General features: G+C 39.6%; 2 protein-coding genes across 3 annotated transcripts in view; one reads left to right on the forward strand and one right to left on the reverse strand.

Annotated features, from left to right (window-relative positions):
- Nucleotides 1–350: 350 nt before the first annotated feature.
- MED8 (mediator complex subunit 8) lies at nt 351–19,623 on the reverse strand. Of its 2 annotated transcripts, XM_063427664.1 has the most exons (7): nt 19,603–19,623; nt 12,344–12,462; nt 7,381–7,525; nt 7,016–7,156; nt 6,851–6,932; nt 1,801–2,043; nt 351–1,208 (listed from the first exon to the last, which is right to left on the reverse strand). In XM_063427664.1, the coding sequence occupies exons 1-7, from the start codon at nt 19,606–19,608 to the stop codon at nt 1,144–1,146; spliced, it is 801 nt and encodes a 266-aa protein (XP_063283734.1). In that variant the 5' UTR covers nt 19,609–19,623; the 3' UTR covers nt 351–1,143. The 2 variants fall into 2 exon arrangements, with proteins under 2 accessions (XP_063283734.1, XP_063283735.1); XM_063427665.1 differs by lacking the exons at nt 7,381–7,525; nt 19,603–19,623 and having other exon boundaries at nt 12,344–12,431.
- A 178-nt stretch (nt 19,624–19,801) lies between these two features.
- Nucleotides 19,802–21,893, forward strand: part of SZT2 (SZT2 subunit of KICSTOR complex) — a 127,940-nt gene continuing 125,848 nt past the window's right edge. Inside the window, exon 1 of the mRNA XM_063427658.1 lies at nt 19,802–19,969. Coding sequence (XP_063283728.1) covers nt 19,946–19,969 — 24 coding nt within the window. The 5' untranslated portion in view covers nt 19,802–19,945. The remainder of the gene's footprint in view (nt 19,970–21,893) is intronic.

Consider the following 21,893-nt stretch of genomic DNA (forward strand, 5'->3'; position numbering starts at 1 on the left):
CATCTTGGAACCTCTGCAGAATTTCAAGCTTGCAGGAGTTGTACTGCCTTGCTGGTACAAGAGGGTTGAGATTCCTTGGTGGGGTCCGGGATAACCCCCACCGGACCAGGAGCGGGAGGCAGGGGATAGTAGGGGCGTCGGCCGTGTGAAAGATTGGCCCTTCCAGGTCAGGATTGGAAGGCCGAAGGTTTTAACCGCCAGTCAGCGTGGGCATATAGTTGGATAGTGCTTGCTTTGTTTCCAGGGATGCCCAAGAGTTGCCAGGCAGTAGCAGTAAGCCAGCTGTGGGCTGAATGTAATGATTTTGGGGCAATAAAATGTTAGTTGCTCAGGAGCCGATACGACCAGCATCTGCTCGGCTTGATGGTTAGGCCCCGCCCCCCCTTCCTAAAATTCACTTTGAACCCTGGAGAAGTAATACCTGACGGAGTTATTTACTAAACTCCAAAGTATATCAAACTAAATATGAATGGCAAAACTGGCTAATACAGCGGATTTGGAAACATTCTCCAAAACCCTTAAAGCCACAGCTGGGCGATTTTAGTCTGAATTTTGCCATTTCTATTTAATTTGCTGAAATTCTGCATTTTGTGAATAACCCTTATAGTGGATGGCCATACAGCAGGAGTAAGGGGGTTATGCAATACACATAATAAATATACTGTACCTTGATATTTACAGAACCGGAACCTTTGACCAGATGAGTATTTATTTTCACTCAGCCCAGGAAATCATACTGAAGTGTATAATAATTTATTTATTCACTGAGCATTGTTTGACTTTGCTAACAGCATCATACCTTCTGGTGTTTTTTTGTGATTCGTAACATGTTGTTTGTACATTATTCTTAACAAAAAAAAACAAAAAAAATGCAGAGAATGTTCTTGGAGGTTCATATTATTCTCACAGTATAGAGTTCAAAATACAAAAGAAAATCTTACTGGGTTAATCTCAGAAAGAAGAATCAAACTCATTACGATCCACCGTTGTTACATTAACATTTTACATGTTCACATAAACTGGGTGTTCCTGGGAATCTGATCACATGCAGAGGGTTGGATGTCCCCCTTTGGTTTCCACCGCACAGCTTCCATTTAGACACAGGGAGTCCTGAAAATGATTCGTTTTTAGCAGTTTCGGAACTCATCGCTGATACGGGTGCATCGATGCCGATTTGATGTTGGTTTTTATGTTGCTGGGCATCTTACCTAAAGGGAGAGACAAAACATAAATAAAAACAAGAATCAACAAATAAATTCAACAAAGTTCAACAAAGTTCTACAAATAGAATAAACCTATGACTACATCCGGTTTACTTTACAGAGATCTCTGGAATCTGGTAAAACTCAGACTCATGTTTTTAGCTAATAAAGGCTGTGTTTTCTTCTTGCCTCTTTGGGTGTTTCTCTAATGGTCTTACATTTTAGTTATTTTACTGTGAGAGGGCTGGGTACCCCATGTGGGGAGATTAGAGTATACAAATATACGGTTATTTTTAATCAAGACAATCATTTTAACATTAGCCTGTAGATTTGAAACTATTCTACAAGTTATGGGTTGTGAGTTTTACTATATCGTATAACTTGTAATGACCATATTTCAGTATATGTTTTATAATGTCCGAGTTTTTTCAAATACATATTTATATTGTTGTGGATGGAGGAATATATTTAACTTTTTCATTCTGTACTCTTTCCCTAGTTGATGTTCCCAAAGTAAATAAATAAATATATATATATATATATAATAAAAATTATTTGAAAATAATGTAAACAAAAGATCAGGAAGCTTTGCCTTTACCTGGCTGGCTACCCTGTGCCATAGACACTCCTGCCATATGCTGCTGCTGGTTAGACTGCATGGTCATGGGACCCTGGGCCATTCCTGCAGATCCCTGGAGCATTCCTCCTGCAGCCTGACCTGAAGCCATAGGTCCACCTTGCCCAGGAGGGCGGCGATTTGAGAGCCCTTTTCCGAATGCTACTGCCGCCACCAAAGCATTTGTGTCTGTGGGGTTGTAGGTCTGCTTGTTCTGACGTAAATCTAAAAGAGCAGATATTATTTACTGTATACACCCTGGAATCATTTCAAGATATAGTCTTCATAGTCTGTGGCTTTAATGTATACATGGTATGAATGTCCATATATGACTAGCTGAAATTATCCTTGTTTATACAAAGTACCTTCTTCTACTACGACCAGACTTTGTGTTCACTCCATTTTAAGAAACGTCTATATCTCTCTGGTTTAATGTTTATTAGGCTGCTGCTGCTCGTTTCCAGACGAGTTTTCGATTTACTTGTTTGTATGTATCATTTTCTGTGAATAATTGTATCTCCTATATTTCATGTTTTACTGTCTGTGTTCATGCACAAAAAATAAAAATGTAAAAAAATAAAAATTAGAAAAAAGAGAGTTTGCAAGACATTGAATGCAAGTTTTAAGCAAATTATAGCCACAGTAAAGAAAAATGGAGTTTTGGAATTTTCCAAATTTTGATATATTGGCATTCAGATGGCTAATAGAGTCAGTGCTAAACAGTGTGCAGCACCGGCATTCAGTATATATTTTGCTCTGCATAGAGCCCCTGAACGTGGCGTTCTGACACGCATGCGCAATAGTCACCCAATGCTTTCCTATGGGATTAGTGTAAGACCCACCGATATCGGGGTACTGTGACGTAATTATTGTAGGACTCACCGATATCGGGGGAATGTGATGTAATTAGTGTAGGACTCACCGATATCGGGGGAATGTGATGTAATTAGTGTAGGACTCACCGATATCGGGGGAATGTGATGTAATTAGTGTAGGACTCACCGATATCGGGGGAATGTGATGTAATTAGTGTAGGACTCACCGATATCGGGGGAATGTGATGTAATTAGTGTAGGACTCACCGATATCGGGGGAATGTGATGTAATTAGTGTAGGACTCACCGATATCGGGGGAATGTGATGTAATTAGTGTAGGACCCACTGATATCGGGGGAATGTGATGTAATTAGTGTAGGACCCACTGATATCGGGGGAATGTGATGTAATTAGTGTAGGACCCACTGATATCGGGGTACTGTGATGTAATTAGTGTAGGACCCACTGATATCGTGGTACTGTGATGTAATTAGTGTAGGACTCACCGATATCGGGGTACTGTGATGTAATTAGTGTAGGACTCACCGATATCGGGGGAATGTGATGTAATTAGTGTAGGACCCACTGATATCGTGGTACTGTGATGTAATTAGTGTAGGACCCACTGATATCGTGGTACTGTGATGTAATTAGTGTAGGACCCACTGATATCGGGGTACTGTGATGTAATTAGTGTAGGACTCACCGATATCGGGGGAATGTGATGTAATTAGTGTAGGACTCACCGATATCGGGGTACTGTGATGTAATTAGTGTAGGACCCACTGATATCGTGGTACTGTGATGTAATTAGTGTAGGACCCACTGATATCGTGGTACTGTGATGTAATTAGTGTAGGACCCACTGATATCAGGGTACGGTGACGTAATTCGTGTAGAACCCAACAATATCGGGGGAACTGGGAAGTAGTGATAGGCTCATCACAATATGGGTTTGTGGTGGAACTGAATCCCCATATATATTTGCCGAGATAAGGGATTTTAAGACGCTTCGTAAAATGTAAATATGTCGTTTTAGTGTGTGCTGTTCCTTAATCTGTGTAATATATCAATTTTGATCTCTATGCCAGCGCCATTGCCAAGAGATGCGTATTCTAGGTGTGCCCTCAAATTCCCCCCTTTTTCCTTGTATGCATTAAATTTACTGACCTGTGTGGTGATTTTGAAAGATCCTACTTTGTTTTATTATCCTGACTGAAAAATACTTTCAAGGTTACTTCTGAGACGAACTGAACCTCGCCATGGGTTCTTGCAGGAGACTGCTGGCCAGCCTCTTGCCTTATGACTATGGTCCCAGCAATAGACCTTGGCTAATAGACTTTAAAAAGGCTCTGTTCGTGCAATTGGGATTATGTGGTTCGGGGACCGAACAGCCGCATGAACGAAAGACCACCCGGGAGCTTGTTAAACCCTATTAACACTTGGTAACGATTCTAACCGCAGTGTTCAAATGGTTTGTCTGGGTGGACACTGTTCACATGAACGACCACGAGGAGGCGTCCATCTTGTTCGCATGAATGCAGGCAGCGGTGTTTGGTCGTCGAGTTCCTGGAACTAAAATCGGACAAGGAAACTCCCGAACACCGCTAGACTTCCATCATCGCCTGCGTTCGGTTCTACACCACTTACAAGGGCACGGTTTAGTGGAATTGTTCATCTGGATGAGGGGAACAAGCTCCAGGGTAAGACTATTGACTCTGTTTGGTCGTTTGTTTGGCTTTTAAACTACTGAACTAGACCGACCACAAGCCCTGATTCTCTGGTTTTGGGCAGGAGCCTCGTGTGAGGTTGGTCAAATAATGGCTTCCATGGAAATCCCAAACCCCTGAACCGAGGGTTTAGGGGGTATGACGTTTGTGGGGTTTCCATGTGTTTTGGGGGCACTTTCAGGTTGTTGTAAAATGTATATTTTCTGTGCCTGGAGATAATTGAGTTTAGTACAGTTTCTGACTCAATTATCTCTCAGGCACAGGGGAGGGATTATCCTGTTTTGTGTGGGAGTGTCCTGTAATTACAGTGTGTACTTTGCCATAGTGCCCTCTCAGGTCCAATTGGGAATGCCCCTGGAATATGTCACGGTAAACGCCTCAGGACTAGCATATAAACCGGCCAGTTGGCCTTAATGAATTACATTTCCTGTTGTACCCTACATCTATTAAGGGTTAATAATGTATAGGGGTGTATATAAAAAATACCCCTTTCTGTCTCAGAGATTTTTGCCAGAGGCTCAAGGAAGCAAGGCGAATGGTTAGAGTTAGGACCCACCTAGGGGGGTCTGCCTTGATGTGGCAGGTGGGCTCAATCCTCTCATGGCCATTGGAGGTAACTAAAAGACCTCCATTTGTTTTAAAAATACATAGGGATAAAGGAGAGAGCGCAAGTAACATGTTTTTCTTTGGTTTTTACTATGTATTGGGGCTGATGTGTACTGTAGTCATTGCAGCCGCCCAGTAGTGATGGGAGTTGAGCGCAGGACTTTTCTTTTTGCATTAGTTTAGGATATACGTCTGATTGCTTGGAGAATTTACTTGCATACTACATTTTCTTCTGGAAAATGTTCGAATCAACACCCGAACTGCGAGCTATAATCACTCATCCTTTAGCAGTTTGGGAGGCACAGAAAGCGAACGGGTATCTGAAATACCAGCGTTCTTAACAATTTGCAATTAACATTCAAATGGCAATTATTTTTTAGATCAGATATTTTTCATTCAGTTTTTTTATTTGGGTTTAATTTATGAAAATTCAAATTTTAGCGAATAACCCTTTCTCGGACCCTTTGTAAAACTGCCAGCTATATAAGTATTTACAAGTGTGTGTCTCAGCCAACGTTGTTTTGTTGCTTATAGTGTCTCTTTAAGTGTTTTCAGTTTGTTAAATCAGGAATTATAGAGAATTGCATGTGTTGGTCCAAAAATCGTCACGTTTCCCGTTTTGGCTTGTTAGAAAAAGAAATGTCAAACTTTAGGCCTTATTTAAAATCCTCAGTTTATATAATACATTGCCTGTTTTTAACAATGGTTTCCCCGTCACCTGGATTCCCACTGTCCTCTGAGGCTCCTTTCCCCTCTGGTGAAGCTGCAGAAGCCGATCCAGTCACCATCATTGGTTGAGAGGGTCAGCTGACTGCTTTCAGCCAATGGCTTACATTCTGTGCAATGAAAGTTGCACAGACTTGACATTAGACAGCCTGGAACTCTAGGCTGATGACATCCTAAGACGCTGCCAAGGGTGGAGTTACACCACCAGCAGAAAAGGGGTTAAACTCTGTAAGTGCAGTGGTTTAAAAGCAAAACAATGCACATACAGTCTCCAGGCACCACGACAACTTCAAATCGCTACAGTGGAGTATGACTTTAAAGGGACACTATAGGCACCCAGACTACTACAGCTCATTGACATGGTCTGGGTGCACTGTCCCAGCACCCGTACTCCTGCAAAGCAAATTATTGCAGATTTTTTTTTTTTTATAAACTGCCATAATTAGCTTTGTGGGGTTACTCCACCTCTAGTGGGGGGGGGGGGGGGGGGGGGGGGGTGGAACTATAGGGAGCTATAGTGTCAGCACTATAGTTTCCCTTTAAATAAGAATCAATTGTCACTAAAGTAGTAAAGTTTTATCCAAGAAGCAGAGTACTTCGATAAAAGGGATATTCTAAGCACCTTATCAGTATCAATACAGTCAAGTCTTGTGGTGCCATCTAATGTTTTTAGCAAACTGTTTTGAGAGTTGTTTGGAGACAGTCTCTCTTGGCAATCATAGATGGAGTCCTCTTCAGCTTCATTGATAATACAGAATTTATATTTCCACATTAGAACTATCACACCCATTCAACCTGTGCAGTGGTGGATGGGAACAAGTGAGCTAAGCCAACGTCCAGAGCCAATCACAGCTGTCCTGGCTGGATGGAAAAGATGAGGTGTAAATTCGATATTATCAGTGGAACTAATGAAGGGATTGTCCTTGGGTGTAGAAGAGAGCCTTGATTTTCATTACACTCACCACAAGCAGTTAGAGAAAAAAAATAAAAAAAGACTATCGACCCTTGTGGGTCAATGGGCGATACAGACAGGATGGCCACCATTATGCTCCTGCTGAGTTTACAGATCATAAATTAAAATTAACATCAGTTTATGATGGCAAAGATACAAACCTAAGACCTGATTAGTTCACATTAAATGATTCCACACTCACTTCCAATTTCAGATTCCCTCTCTTCCTTGATAATCTTCTCCAGTAGGTTGGAACACATCTTATTCAGACACTGGACTTGTTTCTACAATAAGAAGAAAATATTAGCTCACATGAAACACTTACCTTCTGTGAAAAGTCCCACACCAGTTGACAGAGTATATTAACCTGAGCTGCCTCTGGGGTAAGTCGTGCTGCCTCGGCACTAAGCTGTTTCTCAATTTCTTCCACGTCTGGATCAGGTTTGGTCCTTAAGTGATCAGGGACTACTTCGTGGCTGAAGACTGGTACCCGGCCTTCTGTTAAACGCTGAAGATAGGGAGATATAGGTAGTAAAAGAGCACACACTAGTGTATTTCACTTTTATAAAAAGTCAGAAATGTATGTGGCTTCATACATAGGGGCAGCGAGGGAGTACTTCTGGAGAGTAGAAGAGGGTTACAAGTCAGGGCAGAAGAGTATCTGCAAGAAGAGCAGAGATATAAACGGAATGCAAGTTTTGGAACTTTTTCTGAAAATAAAACGCAACTTACCATGATTTCCTCATCTCTGTCAGGAGACAGGAGAAGTGGGATGATTACTTGGTTTTTTAGGAGGGGGGTCTTCTCATTTTTTAATACCTTATTCAATGTGTTCAGCTGCCCAGAGAGCAGAGCAAAGTTGTCTAAGACTGATGGCCTGGGAAGAGACACCAAAGAAATGAAAGACCATAATTTGCATTGGAATTACCTGTGAGTGCTGTATTCACAACTATTACTGTGAGTGGACAGTGGGCATTATAAATGTGAAAAACTTATCTGCAAACTAGTAAATGCAGGAATTTTAGGAAGTTTGAAGAAGAATTCCTGTGAAATGTATTTATTATTTATAAAATATTTTACCAGGAAGGATACATTGAGATTTCTCTCCTTTCAAGTATATCCTGGGCCCACAAACACTGTATTGTAACAATAGTGTACAGCAGAATATTAAAAATACAAAGTCAGATTTAAAAATACACGAAAATCCAACTGGTTGTTGCACTCTTACCAGGAGGAGTGAAACATCACTAAAAAAAACCTCCAATGAAAAAATTGGTTTTTCTTCCACCTATTCCAAATAACTGATTGAAAAAGAAGGGAAGAGAGAGCACCCGCAGGCAATCCTTCTGCTCTCCAAGCATAGTATATCTCTACACAATGCTGCTCCCACCTAGCTATCCTCCCTAATACACAAGTATGTCCCGGCTAAGCCCCTATCCTCTGTCCGTACTCCCATCTCTGATGCTCGCCTTAAATACTTGTCTAGGGCTGCCCATTCCTACGGAACACCCTTCACCTTTCCGTTAGACATTCACCCAGTCTCCCCTCCTTCAAAAAAATTATTGAAAACTGACTTCTTCAGGAAAGCATATCAATTAAACTGTTAATGGCCCCCCACACTGATTCCTCTCCTGCAACTGTCATCAAAAAAAACCACACCACTAAGTCTTCAGTAAATACTATCCTAGCAACCTATTTTTTGACCCTATCCTTACCTTTTGTGTCACATTACCGCACTACATCTAGCATGTAAGCTCATTGAGCCCCTCTGTTCCTGTACGCCCACTTGTCTGGTTACAAATACACGTCTGTTAGTCCACCCATTGTACAGCGCTACGGAACTTGTTGGCACTTTATAAATAATAATAGCAACACAGTGCACGTGCGATGGTTGGGATGTGGTTGGTCCCTAGGGAGTACAGGAATGTCAGAATGCAGCCAGCGTGTTGGTGTCATGGAGGAGGTTTGCCCTGTTTGGGGAAGAGTCCCCAACCAGAAACTACTGGCGGGAGGAGCAAGGGTGGAACGGATGTAGGCCAATGCAACGCTGTAACAAATTCTATTATCCTTGTAGGAAAGATCCGGCTGAAGTAGAGCAGAATAGTGATTATAGCTCTCAATCCCCCATGAAGAGGACCTTCAGAAAGGGGTAAAACGATTGTTTATGGATGGCCACAGCTCGGCCTTTTATGCAGGTCCTCCAGCAAGGGATACTCCCACAGGGACCTTGTGGAGGACTGAGATACAAGTTACAGTAACCAATCATTTTACAGTACAATATAAAACACTCCCACATAAACAGTGAAATCCCTCCTCTCTATCCTGGAGATAATTGGGTTAAGTGTCTGTAGTAAACTCAATTATCTCCAGGTAGAGAAAATATTTCCATTTTACAAAAAGTAACAAAATACATTAAAATATATAACTTTTATTTTACCGAACAGAACCCACACGTTTCGACATATCCCCAGATACCTTGGGTCTGAGCGCTCAATCTAACCGAACAGCGCACAGATCCCACAAACCCAGTCCAAACGTCATGGAGCTAAAAAGTCTGTTCACCGACTGTTCGCTATAAATATGTCCCAAATTGGCTCCATGGATTTAGCTATCTGGGGTCGGTCTCGTTCGTATATTGAATTTACTGAACGACACGGCGTTCGTTTAAATGGAGACGAAAGAGGTAGAAGTTGGATAGTCCCAGCGGTGTTCGTGTGAAATTGTGGCCGACAATAGTTCCACACGGTCGACGACCAAACACCGCTGGGCTTTCGTCAGTTTAAAATAGCCGCCGCCACATGTTCGTTCAAACGAATTGTGACCACCCAGCCGTTTGTCAAATAGCTGTGGTTAACCGCAGCTTCTGGGCGATTAATGATCTGCACACTTCTATTGCGGGTGGTCCGATCAGAGAAGCCTTGCAAATTGTGCACGCCTGACATTATCTTATTATTATTATTTATATAGCGCCATCAGATTCCGTAGCGCTGTACAGTGGGAGAACTAACAAACATGTAATTGTACCAGACAACTCAATGAGCTTACATTCTAGAGGGAGTGGGGTATAGTGAAACAAAGGGTAAAATTAGGGGTACGAAGTAGATTGTTAGAAAAGTATTCACTGAGGGCTTAGTAGGTCATTTTTGACAGTTGCAGGAAAGGAGTCAAGGGGGGAAGGGGATAAAAACCTGCTAACAGTGTAATTGATATGCTTTCTTGAAGAAGTGAGTTTTCAATGATTTTTGAATGAGTGGAGACTGGGTGAAATTCTTATGGAGAAGGGAAGGGAGTTCCACAGAAGAGGTCTTGGAGGCGAGCGTTAAAGGTGGGAATACAGACAGAGGAGATACGTAGGTCTTTGGCAGAGCGTAGGGGCCATCGATGGGACATACTTGTATATTAGGGAAGATTGGTAGGTTGGAGCAGCATTATGTAGGGACTTGTAAGCAAGCACCAGAATTTTAAATTGAGCCCTATATCCAACTGGAAGCCAATGCAGGGACTGACAGAGCAGGGAGGCGTGGGAGGGGTGAGCGGACAGGAAAATGAGCCTCGCCGCCGCATTCGTTATAGATTGCAACGGTGCAATCTGAGAATATGTAAGACCACTGAGAAGAGTATTGCAGTAGTCCAGGCGAGAGAGAACAAGAGCACGGACCAGCACCTTAGCCGCATCCGGGGTTAAATAGGGGAGGATGCTCGCTATGTTTTTGAGATGGAAGCAACAGGATTTGGCGATTGATTGGACATGAGGGGTGAAGGAGAGGTTGGAGTAAAAAAATAACACCCAGGCAGCGAGCTAGAGGTGATGGTAGCGCAGTTGACTTGGAGGGAGACAGACACGGGAGTAGTAACACTTGAGGGAGGAAAGACCAGAAGTTCTGTTTTGGACAGGTTGAGTTTAAGGAAGTGAGCAGCCACCCATTTAGAAATCGCAGAGAGGCAGTCAGAGATACAAGAGAAGATGGGCGGAGAGAGATCAGGAGAGGACAGGTAGATTTGCGTGTCATCTGCATAGAAATGATGACGGAAGCCAAAGGAATTGATGAGTTTACCATGTGAGGCAGTGTAGATAGAGAACAGTCGGGGACCAAGGACAGAACCTTGGGGGACGCTGACAGAGAGTGGTTGGGCTAGAGGCAGAGAATGATACACTGAAAGAGCGCTGGAGAGGTAGGAGGAGCACCAGGAGAGAGCAGTATCCCGTAGACCAAAATTACGGACAATGCGAAGAAGCTGTTGATGATCAACAGTGTCAAAGGCAGCAGAAAGATCAAGGAGGATTAGGATAGAGTAATGGCCGCGAGATTTAGCAGCAATTAAATCAGAGAAGCCTTGCAAATTGTGCACACCTGACATTGTCCAATCAGAGAAGCCTTGCAAATTGTGCACACCTGACATTGTCCACTAAGAGAAGCCTTGCAAATTGTGCACACCTGACATTGTCCAATCAGAGAAGCCTTGCAAATTGTGCACACCTGACATTGTCCACTCAGAGAAGTCTGCAAATTGTGCACGCCTGACAAATCACACTTCAAAATGAACTACATTCAATGTTTTTTTAGCTTATTGAGAAGTATACTAATGGCAACTGCCACTGAATTTTCACTCATCTTGTACACGTTTCTTATATTTACGGTCATATTATGATTATTTGAATTTTTTAAGATGTATATTAATTTTTTTTTATTTTTAAAGTAAATTTGTAATTATCTGTAGCCATCAGAGTTATCTGACCGAGAGTCACTCTTGACCTGTTCTGTCATCCATCACCCAGCAGGCCTGGCTTGCTAACGGGGTCTGTGAGGTCTATCTCCTGAAACATGGCAGTTGTCCGATCTGTCGGATTTCCTGCTCTTCACTAAAGCAGGGCGGATGCTCACTTGCCAGCACATCAGCGCATCTCATACTCCCTCAGAAAGAGTGAGAAACCTGCTGGGAGAGAAAGCAGTGTGAGTAAAGGACCACCCGGAGAAGAGTTCTCATGTTTCCCTTGTCACTCAGTCCACAGATGGCACACAGGTCCAATGCCGAGGACATGACAGGCAGATGTGAACTATTTAAAGAACTTTAAACTAAAATCTATATATTTTCTAGCACAGATTATATATTGAACTGAATGGTCTTTAAAATTAGCATAATTTGTCCATATCATGGATATAAGATGCCTGTGAATTGACTGATGTCAGGAATGTGCTGGGGAGAGTACATAGTGACACAAGAACACGATTGGTTTACAAATAAAGTGACACTCCAGGCACACTCTGATAGGGCTTGGCCTCATATTCATGCTGCATTTTCTCCATATTCATATTGTCATTTAGTTTTTCTCCGTTCTGTAGTGCATACCCACCCTATCAGTCACACCTTTCTCACGTACCAATTTCCTTACTAGACGTATTCTGTGTGAGCGGAGCTGCTGACATGATATCACCCACAGCCAATCACTGTCCTTTTATTATCATGCCCCTTTCCCCTTAATGAGGCTTTGAAATACAATATTAGTAAACCAAGACAGAGACTGGAGAGAGTCCTGGGCAGGCTAATGATAATTCTGTGCATTAAAAAATATCATAGAATGTGTGCTGCAGGAGCTAGGTTAACCCTTTATTAAGCTAGCCTTTTATTTCCTTTGTAAACTATGTTAGACGGCAGGACCGTGGTCTAAGACCTATGCCAGAAGGCCAGCACTCACCATGTCAGCCGATCGTACTCATTTTCCAGTTTGTAGATGAAACTAACCAAAGAGTTCTTGATACTAGACATCTGCACGATAAGAGCGTCTAGGCAGGCCTCCAGCTGCTTTTCTTCCCTCTGGGCAAATAAAATCCAGTTATAGAGAGCCGTGTGGCTGAGAATGTATAGATTCTGTATATATTATACATGTAGGAGGAGATAGATTATATGTACTAAGAGATGGTTTATTTTAGGGATCGACCGATATTGATTTTGTAGAGCCGATACGATAATCTGTGAACTTTCAGGTCGATAACTTACCGAAATACTGTACATTTACCATTTTGAAAAAATAAACTATTTCTACACAAATCTACTGTTAACTAAACATGTTTATTATTTATTTTTTTGCAAATCTTTTTTTACCAAGGTAAATGCACAAAATATACACGGCAGTCAGAATTTTTTATCTTTTCAAGAATGTGTGTGTGTAGTGGATGCAGTGAGAGTATTTGCTAAGTGAATGCAGTGTGTGTGTTTTTGTGTAGTGTATGTTTGTGTAGTGGATGCAGTGTGTGTGTTTTTGTGTAATGTGTGTATAGTGAATGCAGAGTGTGTGTGTATAGTGAATACAGTGTGTGTTTGTGTAATGTGTATATAGTGAATACAGTGTGTTTGTGTAATGTGTATATAATGAATATAGTGTGTGTTTGTGTAGTGTGTATATAGTGAATACAGTGTGTTTGTGTAATGTGTATATAGTGAATACAGTGTGTTTGTGTAGTGTGTATATAGTGAATACAGTGTGTTTGTGTAGTGTGTATATAGTGAATACAGTGCGTTTGTGTAGTGTGTATATAATGAATGCCCAGTGTGTGTGTATAGTGAATGCACTGTGTGTTTGTGTAGTGTGTGTATATAATGAATACAGTGTGTTTGTGTAATGTGTATATAGTGAATACAGTGTGTTTGTGTAATGTGTATATAGTGAATACAGTGTGTGTTTGTGTAATGTGTATATAGTGAATACAGTGTGTGTTTGTGTAATGTGTATATAGTGAATACAGTGTGTGTTTGTGTAGTGTGTATATAGTGAATACAGTGTGTTTGTGTAATGTGTATATAGTTAATACAGTGTGTTTGTGTAATGTGTATATAGTGAATACAGTGTGTTTGTGTAATGTGTATATAGTGAATACAGTGTGTTTGTGTAATGTGTATATAGTGAATACAGTGTGTTTGTGTAATGTGTATATAGTGAATACAGTGTGTGTTTGTGTAGTGTGTATATAATGAATTCAGAGTGTGTGTGTTTGGTGGATGCAGTGTGTGTTTGTGTAATGCGTATATAGTGAATACAGTGTCTGTTTGTGTAGGTATATAATATGTGTAAAATGAGGGGAGGTGGGGGGCATTTTTATTTTTGTAACTTTTTAAAGGAATTTGTTTTACATTTTGTTTTAGTCCTCCCTCCCGCTTCTTACCTGGCCAGGGAGGGGGGGCAGCACACTCTTACTTCCCTTTCCAGCAGCTCCTCTGCCTAACTCTTGCAGTCTGCATGCAGCGTGGAGCATGGCAACCCGTGGCAATGCTCTGACGGCCGCGGGACTGGCAAGAGTTAGACAGGGGAGCTGCTGGGAAGGGAAGTAAGAGTGTGCTGGGCTCCCAAGGCGGCCCTGGTCTGCATTATCAGTATCTTTATTGGCCGATGCCGATATTGCGGAAAATACAGAATAGCGGCCAGACCGATAAATCGGTCGATCCCTAGTTTATATGTACATTTACACACACACACACATATATAATGACAAAATACTTAATTATTGCTGTAAACAATGATACCTTTTTTATTGGACTAACAGAATACTTAAAATGACTAGCTACACTTACACACATATATAAATTGTCCTCTCATACATATATCAGGGCTTGATAAATCCCAGGTGCCAGGTCAACTAAGAATTGTCCCTTGGAGACAGACAACCGGCATGGGGAGAGTGGAGGCGGGCTGGCTGTGCAGAATGCTGGAATATGAAGTCACTCCGGCCCGGCACTGCGCAAGGGATCAGAGACGGCAGCAGCCCAAGGGAATAACTGTGACTATAGCTGAGCTAGATTTTGCAGTTTATGAAAATAAGTCAATGTTTAATGAACATGCATCATCTCAAAGATATTCTCAATCTGTTTATTTTGTATTTAAATTCCACTTTCAGTTTGCCACAACTCCCTATTCAAGGAATAAATGCAGGCATGAGCTAGTAGATATGTGACTCCAACACACTGTACTAGTGCACAGGCTAAATCTAGGCACTAGGAAATCAAGGAGTGTATTGGTATTAAATCTGCATGTAGTTCTACATATAAGCACAATATCTATCTATATAGAATGTGGGAGACTGAAATAAAAGAAAAAACAACTTGGTAGATAATGTGTGTCGGGAGTGTGTGTGGCTGCCTGCCTGTCAGGGAGTGTGTGTGGCTGCCTGCCTGTCAGGGAGTGTGTGTGGCTGCCTGCCTGTCTGGGAGTGTGTGTGGCTGCCTGCCTGTCTGGGAGTGTGTGTGGCTGCCTGCCTGTCTGGGAGTGTGTGTGGCTGCCTGCCTGTCTGGGAGTGTGTGTGGCTGCCTGCCTGTCTGGGAGTGTGTGTGGCTGCCTGCCTGTCTGGGAGTGTGTGTGGCTGCCTGCCTGTCTGGGAGTGTGTGTGGCTGCCTGCCTGTCTGGGAGTGTGTGTGGCTGCCTGCCTGTCTGGGAGTGTGTGTGGCTGCCTGCCTGTCTGGGAGTGTGTGTGGCTGCCTGCCTGTCTGGGAGTGTGTGTGGCTGCCTGCCTGTCAGGGAGTGTGTGTGGCTGCCTGCCTGTCAGGGAGTGTGTGTGGCTGCCTGCCTGTCAGGGAGTGTGTGTGGCTGCCTGCCTGTCAGGGAGTGTGTGTGGCTGCCTGCCTGTCAGGGAGTGTGTGTGGCTGCCTGCCTGTCAGGGAGTGTGTGTGGCTGCCTGTCAGGGAGTGTGTGTGACTGAGGGACCAGTTTATATACCCACATACGTACGGAGGGACCAGTTTATATACCCACATACGTACGGAGGGACCAGTTTATATACCCACATACGTACGGAGGGACCAGTTTATATACCCACATACGTACGGAGGGACCAGTTTATATACCCACATACGTACGGAGGGACCAGTTTATATACCCACATACGTACGGAGGGACCAGTTTATATACCCACATACGCACAGAGGGACCAGTTTATATACCCACATACGTACGGAGGGACCAGTTTATATACCCACATACGTACGGAGGGACCAGTTTATATACCCACATACGTACGGAGGGACCAGTTTATATACCCACATATGTACGGAGGGACCAGTTTATATACCCACATACGTACGGAGGGACCAGTTTATATACCCACATACGTACGGAGGGACCAGTTTATATACCCACATACGTACGGAGGGACCAGTTTATATACCCACATACGTACGGAGGGACCAGTTTATATACCCACATACGTACGGAGGGACCAGTTTATATACCCACATACGTACGGAGGGACCAGTTTATATACCCACATACGTACGGAGGGACCAGTTTATATACCCACATACGCACGGAGGGACCAGTTTATATACCCACATACGTACGGAGGGACCAGTTTATATACCCACATACGTACGGAGGGACCAGTTTATATACCCACATACGTACGGAGGGACCAGTTTATATACCCACATACGTACGGAGGGACCAGTTTATATACCCACATACGTACGGAGGGACCAGTTTATATACCCACATACGTATGGAGGGACCAGTTTATATACCCACATACGTACGGAGGGACCAGTTTATATACCCACATACGTACGGAGGGACCAGTTTATACATTTTATTATTATGAGCAGATATTTATATTTATTATTATTATTATATGAGGAGATATTATTATATGAGGAGATATTATTATTATATGAGGAGATATTATTATTATATTAGTATTATTATTATATGAGGAGATATTATATGAGCTATATGGGAGATATATCATTATAGGAGAGATTATTTCATGGGAGAGATATTATATCATCATAGGAGATATTATATGAGGAGATATTATTATATAGGAAGATATCATTACATGAGTAGATATTATTTTTATTATATGAGGAATTATTATTATTATATGATGAGATATTATTATTATTATATGAGGATATATTATTATTATTATTATATGAGGAGATATTATTATTATTATTATTATATGAGGAGATATGATTATTATTATATGAGGAGATATGATTATTATTATATGAGGAGATATGATTATTATTATATGAGGAGATATTATTATTATTATTATTATTATTGTATGAGGAGATATTATTATTATTGTATGAGGAGATATTATTATTATTATTATATGAGGAGATATTATTATTATTATATGAGGATATATGATTATTATTATATGAGGATATATTATTATTATTATATGAGGAGATATATTATTATTATATGAGGAGATATGATTATTATTATATGAGGAGATATTATTATTATTATTATTATTATATGAGGAGATATTATTATTATTATTATATGAGGAGATATATTATTATATGAGAATATATTATTATTATTATTATATGAGGAGATATTATTATTATTATTATATGAGGAGATATTATTATTATTATTATAGGAGGAGATATTATTATTATTATATGAGGAGATATTATTATTATTATATGAGGAGATATTATTATTATTATTATTATATGAGGAGATATTATTATTATTATTATTATATGAGGAGATATTATTATTATTATATGAGGAGATATTATTATTATTATATGAGGAGATATTATTATTATTATATGAGGAGATATTATTATTATTATTATATGAGGAGATATTATTATTATATGAGGAGATATTATTATTATATGAGGAGATATTATTATTATTATTATTATTATATGAGGAGATATTATTATTATTATTATTATATGAGGAGATATTATTATTATTATTATATGAGGAGATATTATTATTATTATTATATGAGGAGATATTATTATTATATGAGGAGATATTATTATTATTATTATTATATGAGGAGATATTATTATTATTATTATTATATGAGGAGATATTATTATTATTATTATTATAGGAGGAGATATTATTATTATTATATGAGGAGATATTATTATTATTATTATATGAGGAGATATTATTATTATATGAGGAGATATTATTATTATTATTATTATATGAGGAGATATTATTATTATTATTATTATATGAGGAGATATTATTATTATTATTATATGAGGAGATATTATTATTATTATTATATGAGGAGATATTATTATTATATGAGGAGATATTATTATTATTATTATTATATGAGGAGATATTATTATTATTATTATTATATGAGGAGATATTATTATTATTATTATTATATGAGGAGATATTATTATTATTATTATAGGAGGAGATATTATTATTATTATATGAGGAGATATTATTATTATTATTATATGAGGAGATATTATTATTATATGAGGAGATATTATTATTATTATTATTATATGAGGAGATATTATTATTATTATTATATGAGGAGATATTATTATTATTATATGAGGAGATATTATTATTATATGAGGAGATATTATTATTATTATTATTATATGAGGAGATATTATTATTATTATTATTATATGAGGAGATATTATTATTATTATTATTATATGAGGAGATATTATTATTATTATTATTATTATATGAGGAGATATTATTATTATTATATGAGGAGATATTATTATTATTATTATATGAGGAGATATTATTATTATTATTATATGAGGAGATATTATTATTATATGAGGAGATATTATTATTATATGAGGAGATATTATTATTATTATTATATGAGGAGATATTATTATTATATTAGTATTATTATTATATGAGGAGATATTATATGAGCTATATGGGAGATATATCATTATAGGAGAGATTATTTCATGGGAGAGATATTATATCATCATAGGAGATATTATATGAGGAGATATTATTATATAGGAAGATATCATTACATGAGTAGATATTATTTTTATTATATGAGGAATTATTATTATTATATGATGAGATATTATTATTATTATATGAGGATATATTATTATTATTATTATATGAGGAGATATTATTATTATTATTATTATATGAGGAGATATGATTATTATTATATGAGGAGATATGATTATTATTATATGAGGAGATATGATTATTATTATATGAGGAGATATGATTATTATTATATGAGGAGATATGATTATTATTATATGAGGAGATATTATTATTATTATTATTATTATTGTATGAGGAGATATTATTATTATTGTATGAGGAGATATTATTATTATTATTATATGAGGAGATATTATTATTATTATATGAGGATATATGATTATTATTATATGAGGATATATTATTATTATTATATGAGGAGATATTATTATTATATGAGGAGATATTATTATTATTATTATTATATGAGGAGATATTATTATTATTATTATTATATGAGGAGATATTATTATTATTATTATTATATGAGGAGATATTATTATTATTATTATAGGAGGAGATATTATTATTATTATATGAGGAGATATTATTATTATTATATGAGGAGATATTATTATTATTATTATATGAGGAGATATTATTATTATATGAGGAGATATTATTATTATTATTATTATTATATGAGGAGATATTATTATTATTATTATTATATGAGGAGATATTATTATTATTATTATAGGAGGAGATATTATTATTATTATATGAGGAGATATTATTATTATTATTATATGAGGAGATATTATTATTATATGAGGAGATATTATTATTATATGAGGAGATATTATTATTATTATTATATGAGGAGATATTATTATTATATGAGGAGATATTATTATTATTATTATTATATGAGGAGATATTATTATTATTATTATTATATGAGGAGATATTATTATTATTATTATTATATGAGGAGATATTATTATTATTATTATTATATGAGGAGATATTATTATTATTATTATATGAGGAGATATTATTATTATATGAGGAGATATTATTATTATTATTATTATTATATGAGGAGATATTATTATTATTATTATATGAGGAGATATTATTATTATTATGATGTTGTTATTACAGTCGGTCAGATGATGAGATACCTGCATGCTGCTGGCAGTGAGGATCCCGGTGCGGGTCGGTAGGTAAGTGGTTGCCGGTACGTAGGTGGTTCCCGGTGCCGGTAAGTGGTTGCCGGTGCCGGTAGGTAGGTGGTTCCCGGTGCTGGTAAGTGGTTGCCGGTGCCGGTAGGTAGGTGGTTCCCGGTGCCGGTAGGTGGTCTCCTGGCTCTGATCACACGGTCACTATGGGATGAAGCACTTCCGGTGCACTGACTTCGACTTCCTGTTTACAAAGTGACGACTTCCGGTGGGGGAGGGGCCTGTGTGCTCCCAGAATAGTAGAGACCCCCCCAACCCCCTCAGCAATAAACCGGGGGCCAGAAACATGGCGGACACTGGAGAGACAGAGGTACTGAGAGAGAGAGAGAGAGAGAGACTGTCACTGTCACTGTCACTGAGAGACAGTCACTGAGAGAGAGAGTGAGAGAGAGAGAGTGAGAGTGAGACAGAGGTACTGAGAGAGAGAGAGAGAGAGACTGAGAGACTGTCACTGTCACTGAGAGACAGTCACTGAGAGAGAGAGAGAGAGAGTGTGAGACAGAGGTACTGAGAGAGAGAGAGAGAGAGAGAGAGAGACTGTCACTGTCACTGAGAGACAGTCACTGAGAGAGAGAGTGAGTGTGAGACAGAGGTACAGAGGTACAGAGGTACAGAGAGACAGAGAGACAGAGAGACAGAGGTACAGAGAGACAGAGAGACAGAGAGACAGAGAGACAGAGAGACAGAGACAGAGAGACAGAGACAGAGAGACAGAGACAGAGAGACAGAGGTACTGAGAGAGAGAGATTGTGAGACAGAGGTACAGAGAGAGAGAGTGTGAGACAGAGGTACAGAGAGAGAGAGTGTGAGACAGAGGTACAGAGAGAGAGAGAGTGTGAGACAGAGGTACAGAGAGAGAGAGAGTGTGAGACAGAGGTACAGAGAGAGAGAGTGTGAGACAGAGGTACTGAGAGAGAGAGAGAGAGAGAGAGACAGATGTAGAGAGAGAGAGAGAGGTAGAGAGAGAGAGACAGAGGTAGAGAGAGAGACAGAGGTAGAGAGAGAGACAGAGGTAGAGAGAGAGACAGAGGTAGAGAGAGAGACAGAGGTAGAGAGAGAGACAGAGGTAGAGAGAGAGAGAGAGACAGAGGTAGAGAGAGAGAGAGAGACAGAGGTACAGAGAGAGAGAGACAGAGGTAGAGAGAGAGAGAGAGACAGAGGTACAGAGAGAGAGAGACAGAGGTACAGAGAGAGAGACAGAGACAGAGGTACACAGAGAGAGAGAGAGACAGAGGTACAGAGAGAGAGAGACAGAGACAGAGGTACAGAGAGAGAGAGACAGAGGTACAGAGAGAGAGAGAGAGAGAGAGACAGAGGTACAGAGAGAGAGAGAGAGAGAGAGAGAGAGAGAGAGAGAGAGAGAGGTACAGAGAGAGAGAGAGGTACAGAGAGAGAGAGAGGTACAGAGAGAGAGAGAGGTACAGAGAGAGAGAGAGGTACAGAGAGAGAGAGAGGTACAGAGAGAGAGAGAGGTACAGAGAGAGGTACAGAGAGAGGTACAGAGAGAGAGAGGTACAGAGAGAGAGAGGTACAGGTAGAGAGAGAGAGAGGTACAGAGAGAGAGAGAGGTACAGAGAGAGAGAGAGGTACAGAGAGAGAGAGAGGTACAGAGAGAGAGAGAGGTACAGAGAGAGAGAGACAGAGGTACAGAGAGAGAGAGAGAGACAGAGGTACAGAGAGAGAGAGAGACAGAGGTACAGAGAGAGAGAGAGAGACAGAGGTACAGAGAGAGAGAGAGAGAGACAGAGAGAGAGAGAGAGACAGAGGTACAGAGAGAGAGAGAGACAGAGACAGAGGTACAGAGAGAGAGAGAGAGAGAGACAGAGGTACAGAGAGAGAGACAGAGACAGAGGTACAGAGAGAGAGAGTGAGTGTGAGACAGGTACAGAGAGAGAGACAGAGACAGAGGTACTGAGAGAGAGAGAGAGAGAGTGAGTGTGAGACAGAGGTACTGAGAGAGAGAGAGTGAGTGTGAGACAGAGGTACAGAGAGAGAGAGAGAGACAGAGGTACTGAGAGAGAGAGAGAGTTAGTGTGAGACAGAGGTACTGAGAGAGAGAGAGAGAGACAGAGGTACTGAGAGAGAGAGAGAGAGGTACTGAGAGAGAGAGAGAGAGACAGAGGTACTGAGAGAGAGAGAGAGAGAGACAGAGGTACTGAGAGAGAGAGAGAGACAGAGGTACTGAGAGAGAGAGAGAGAGAGACAGAGGTACTGAGAGAGAGAGAGTGTGAGAC

This window comes from Pelobates fuscus, chromosome 7, assembly GCF_036172605.1.
Source record: "Pelobates fuscus isolate aPelFus1 chromosome 7, aPelFus1.pri, whole genome shotgun sequence".
Lineage (NCBI taxonomy): Eukaryota > Metazoa > Chordata > Amphibia > Anura > Pelobatidae > Pelobates > Pelobates fuscus.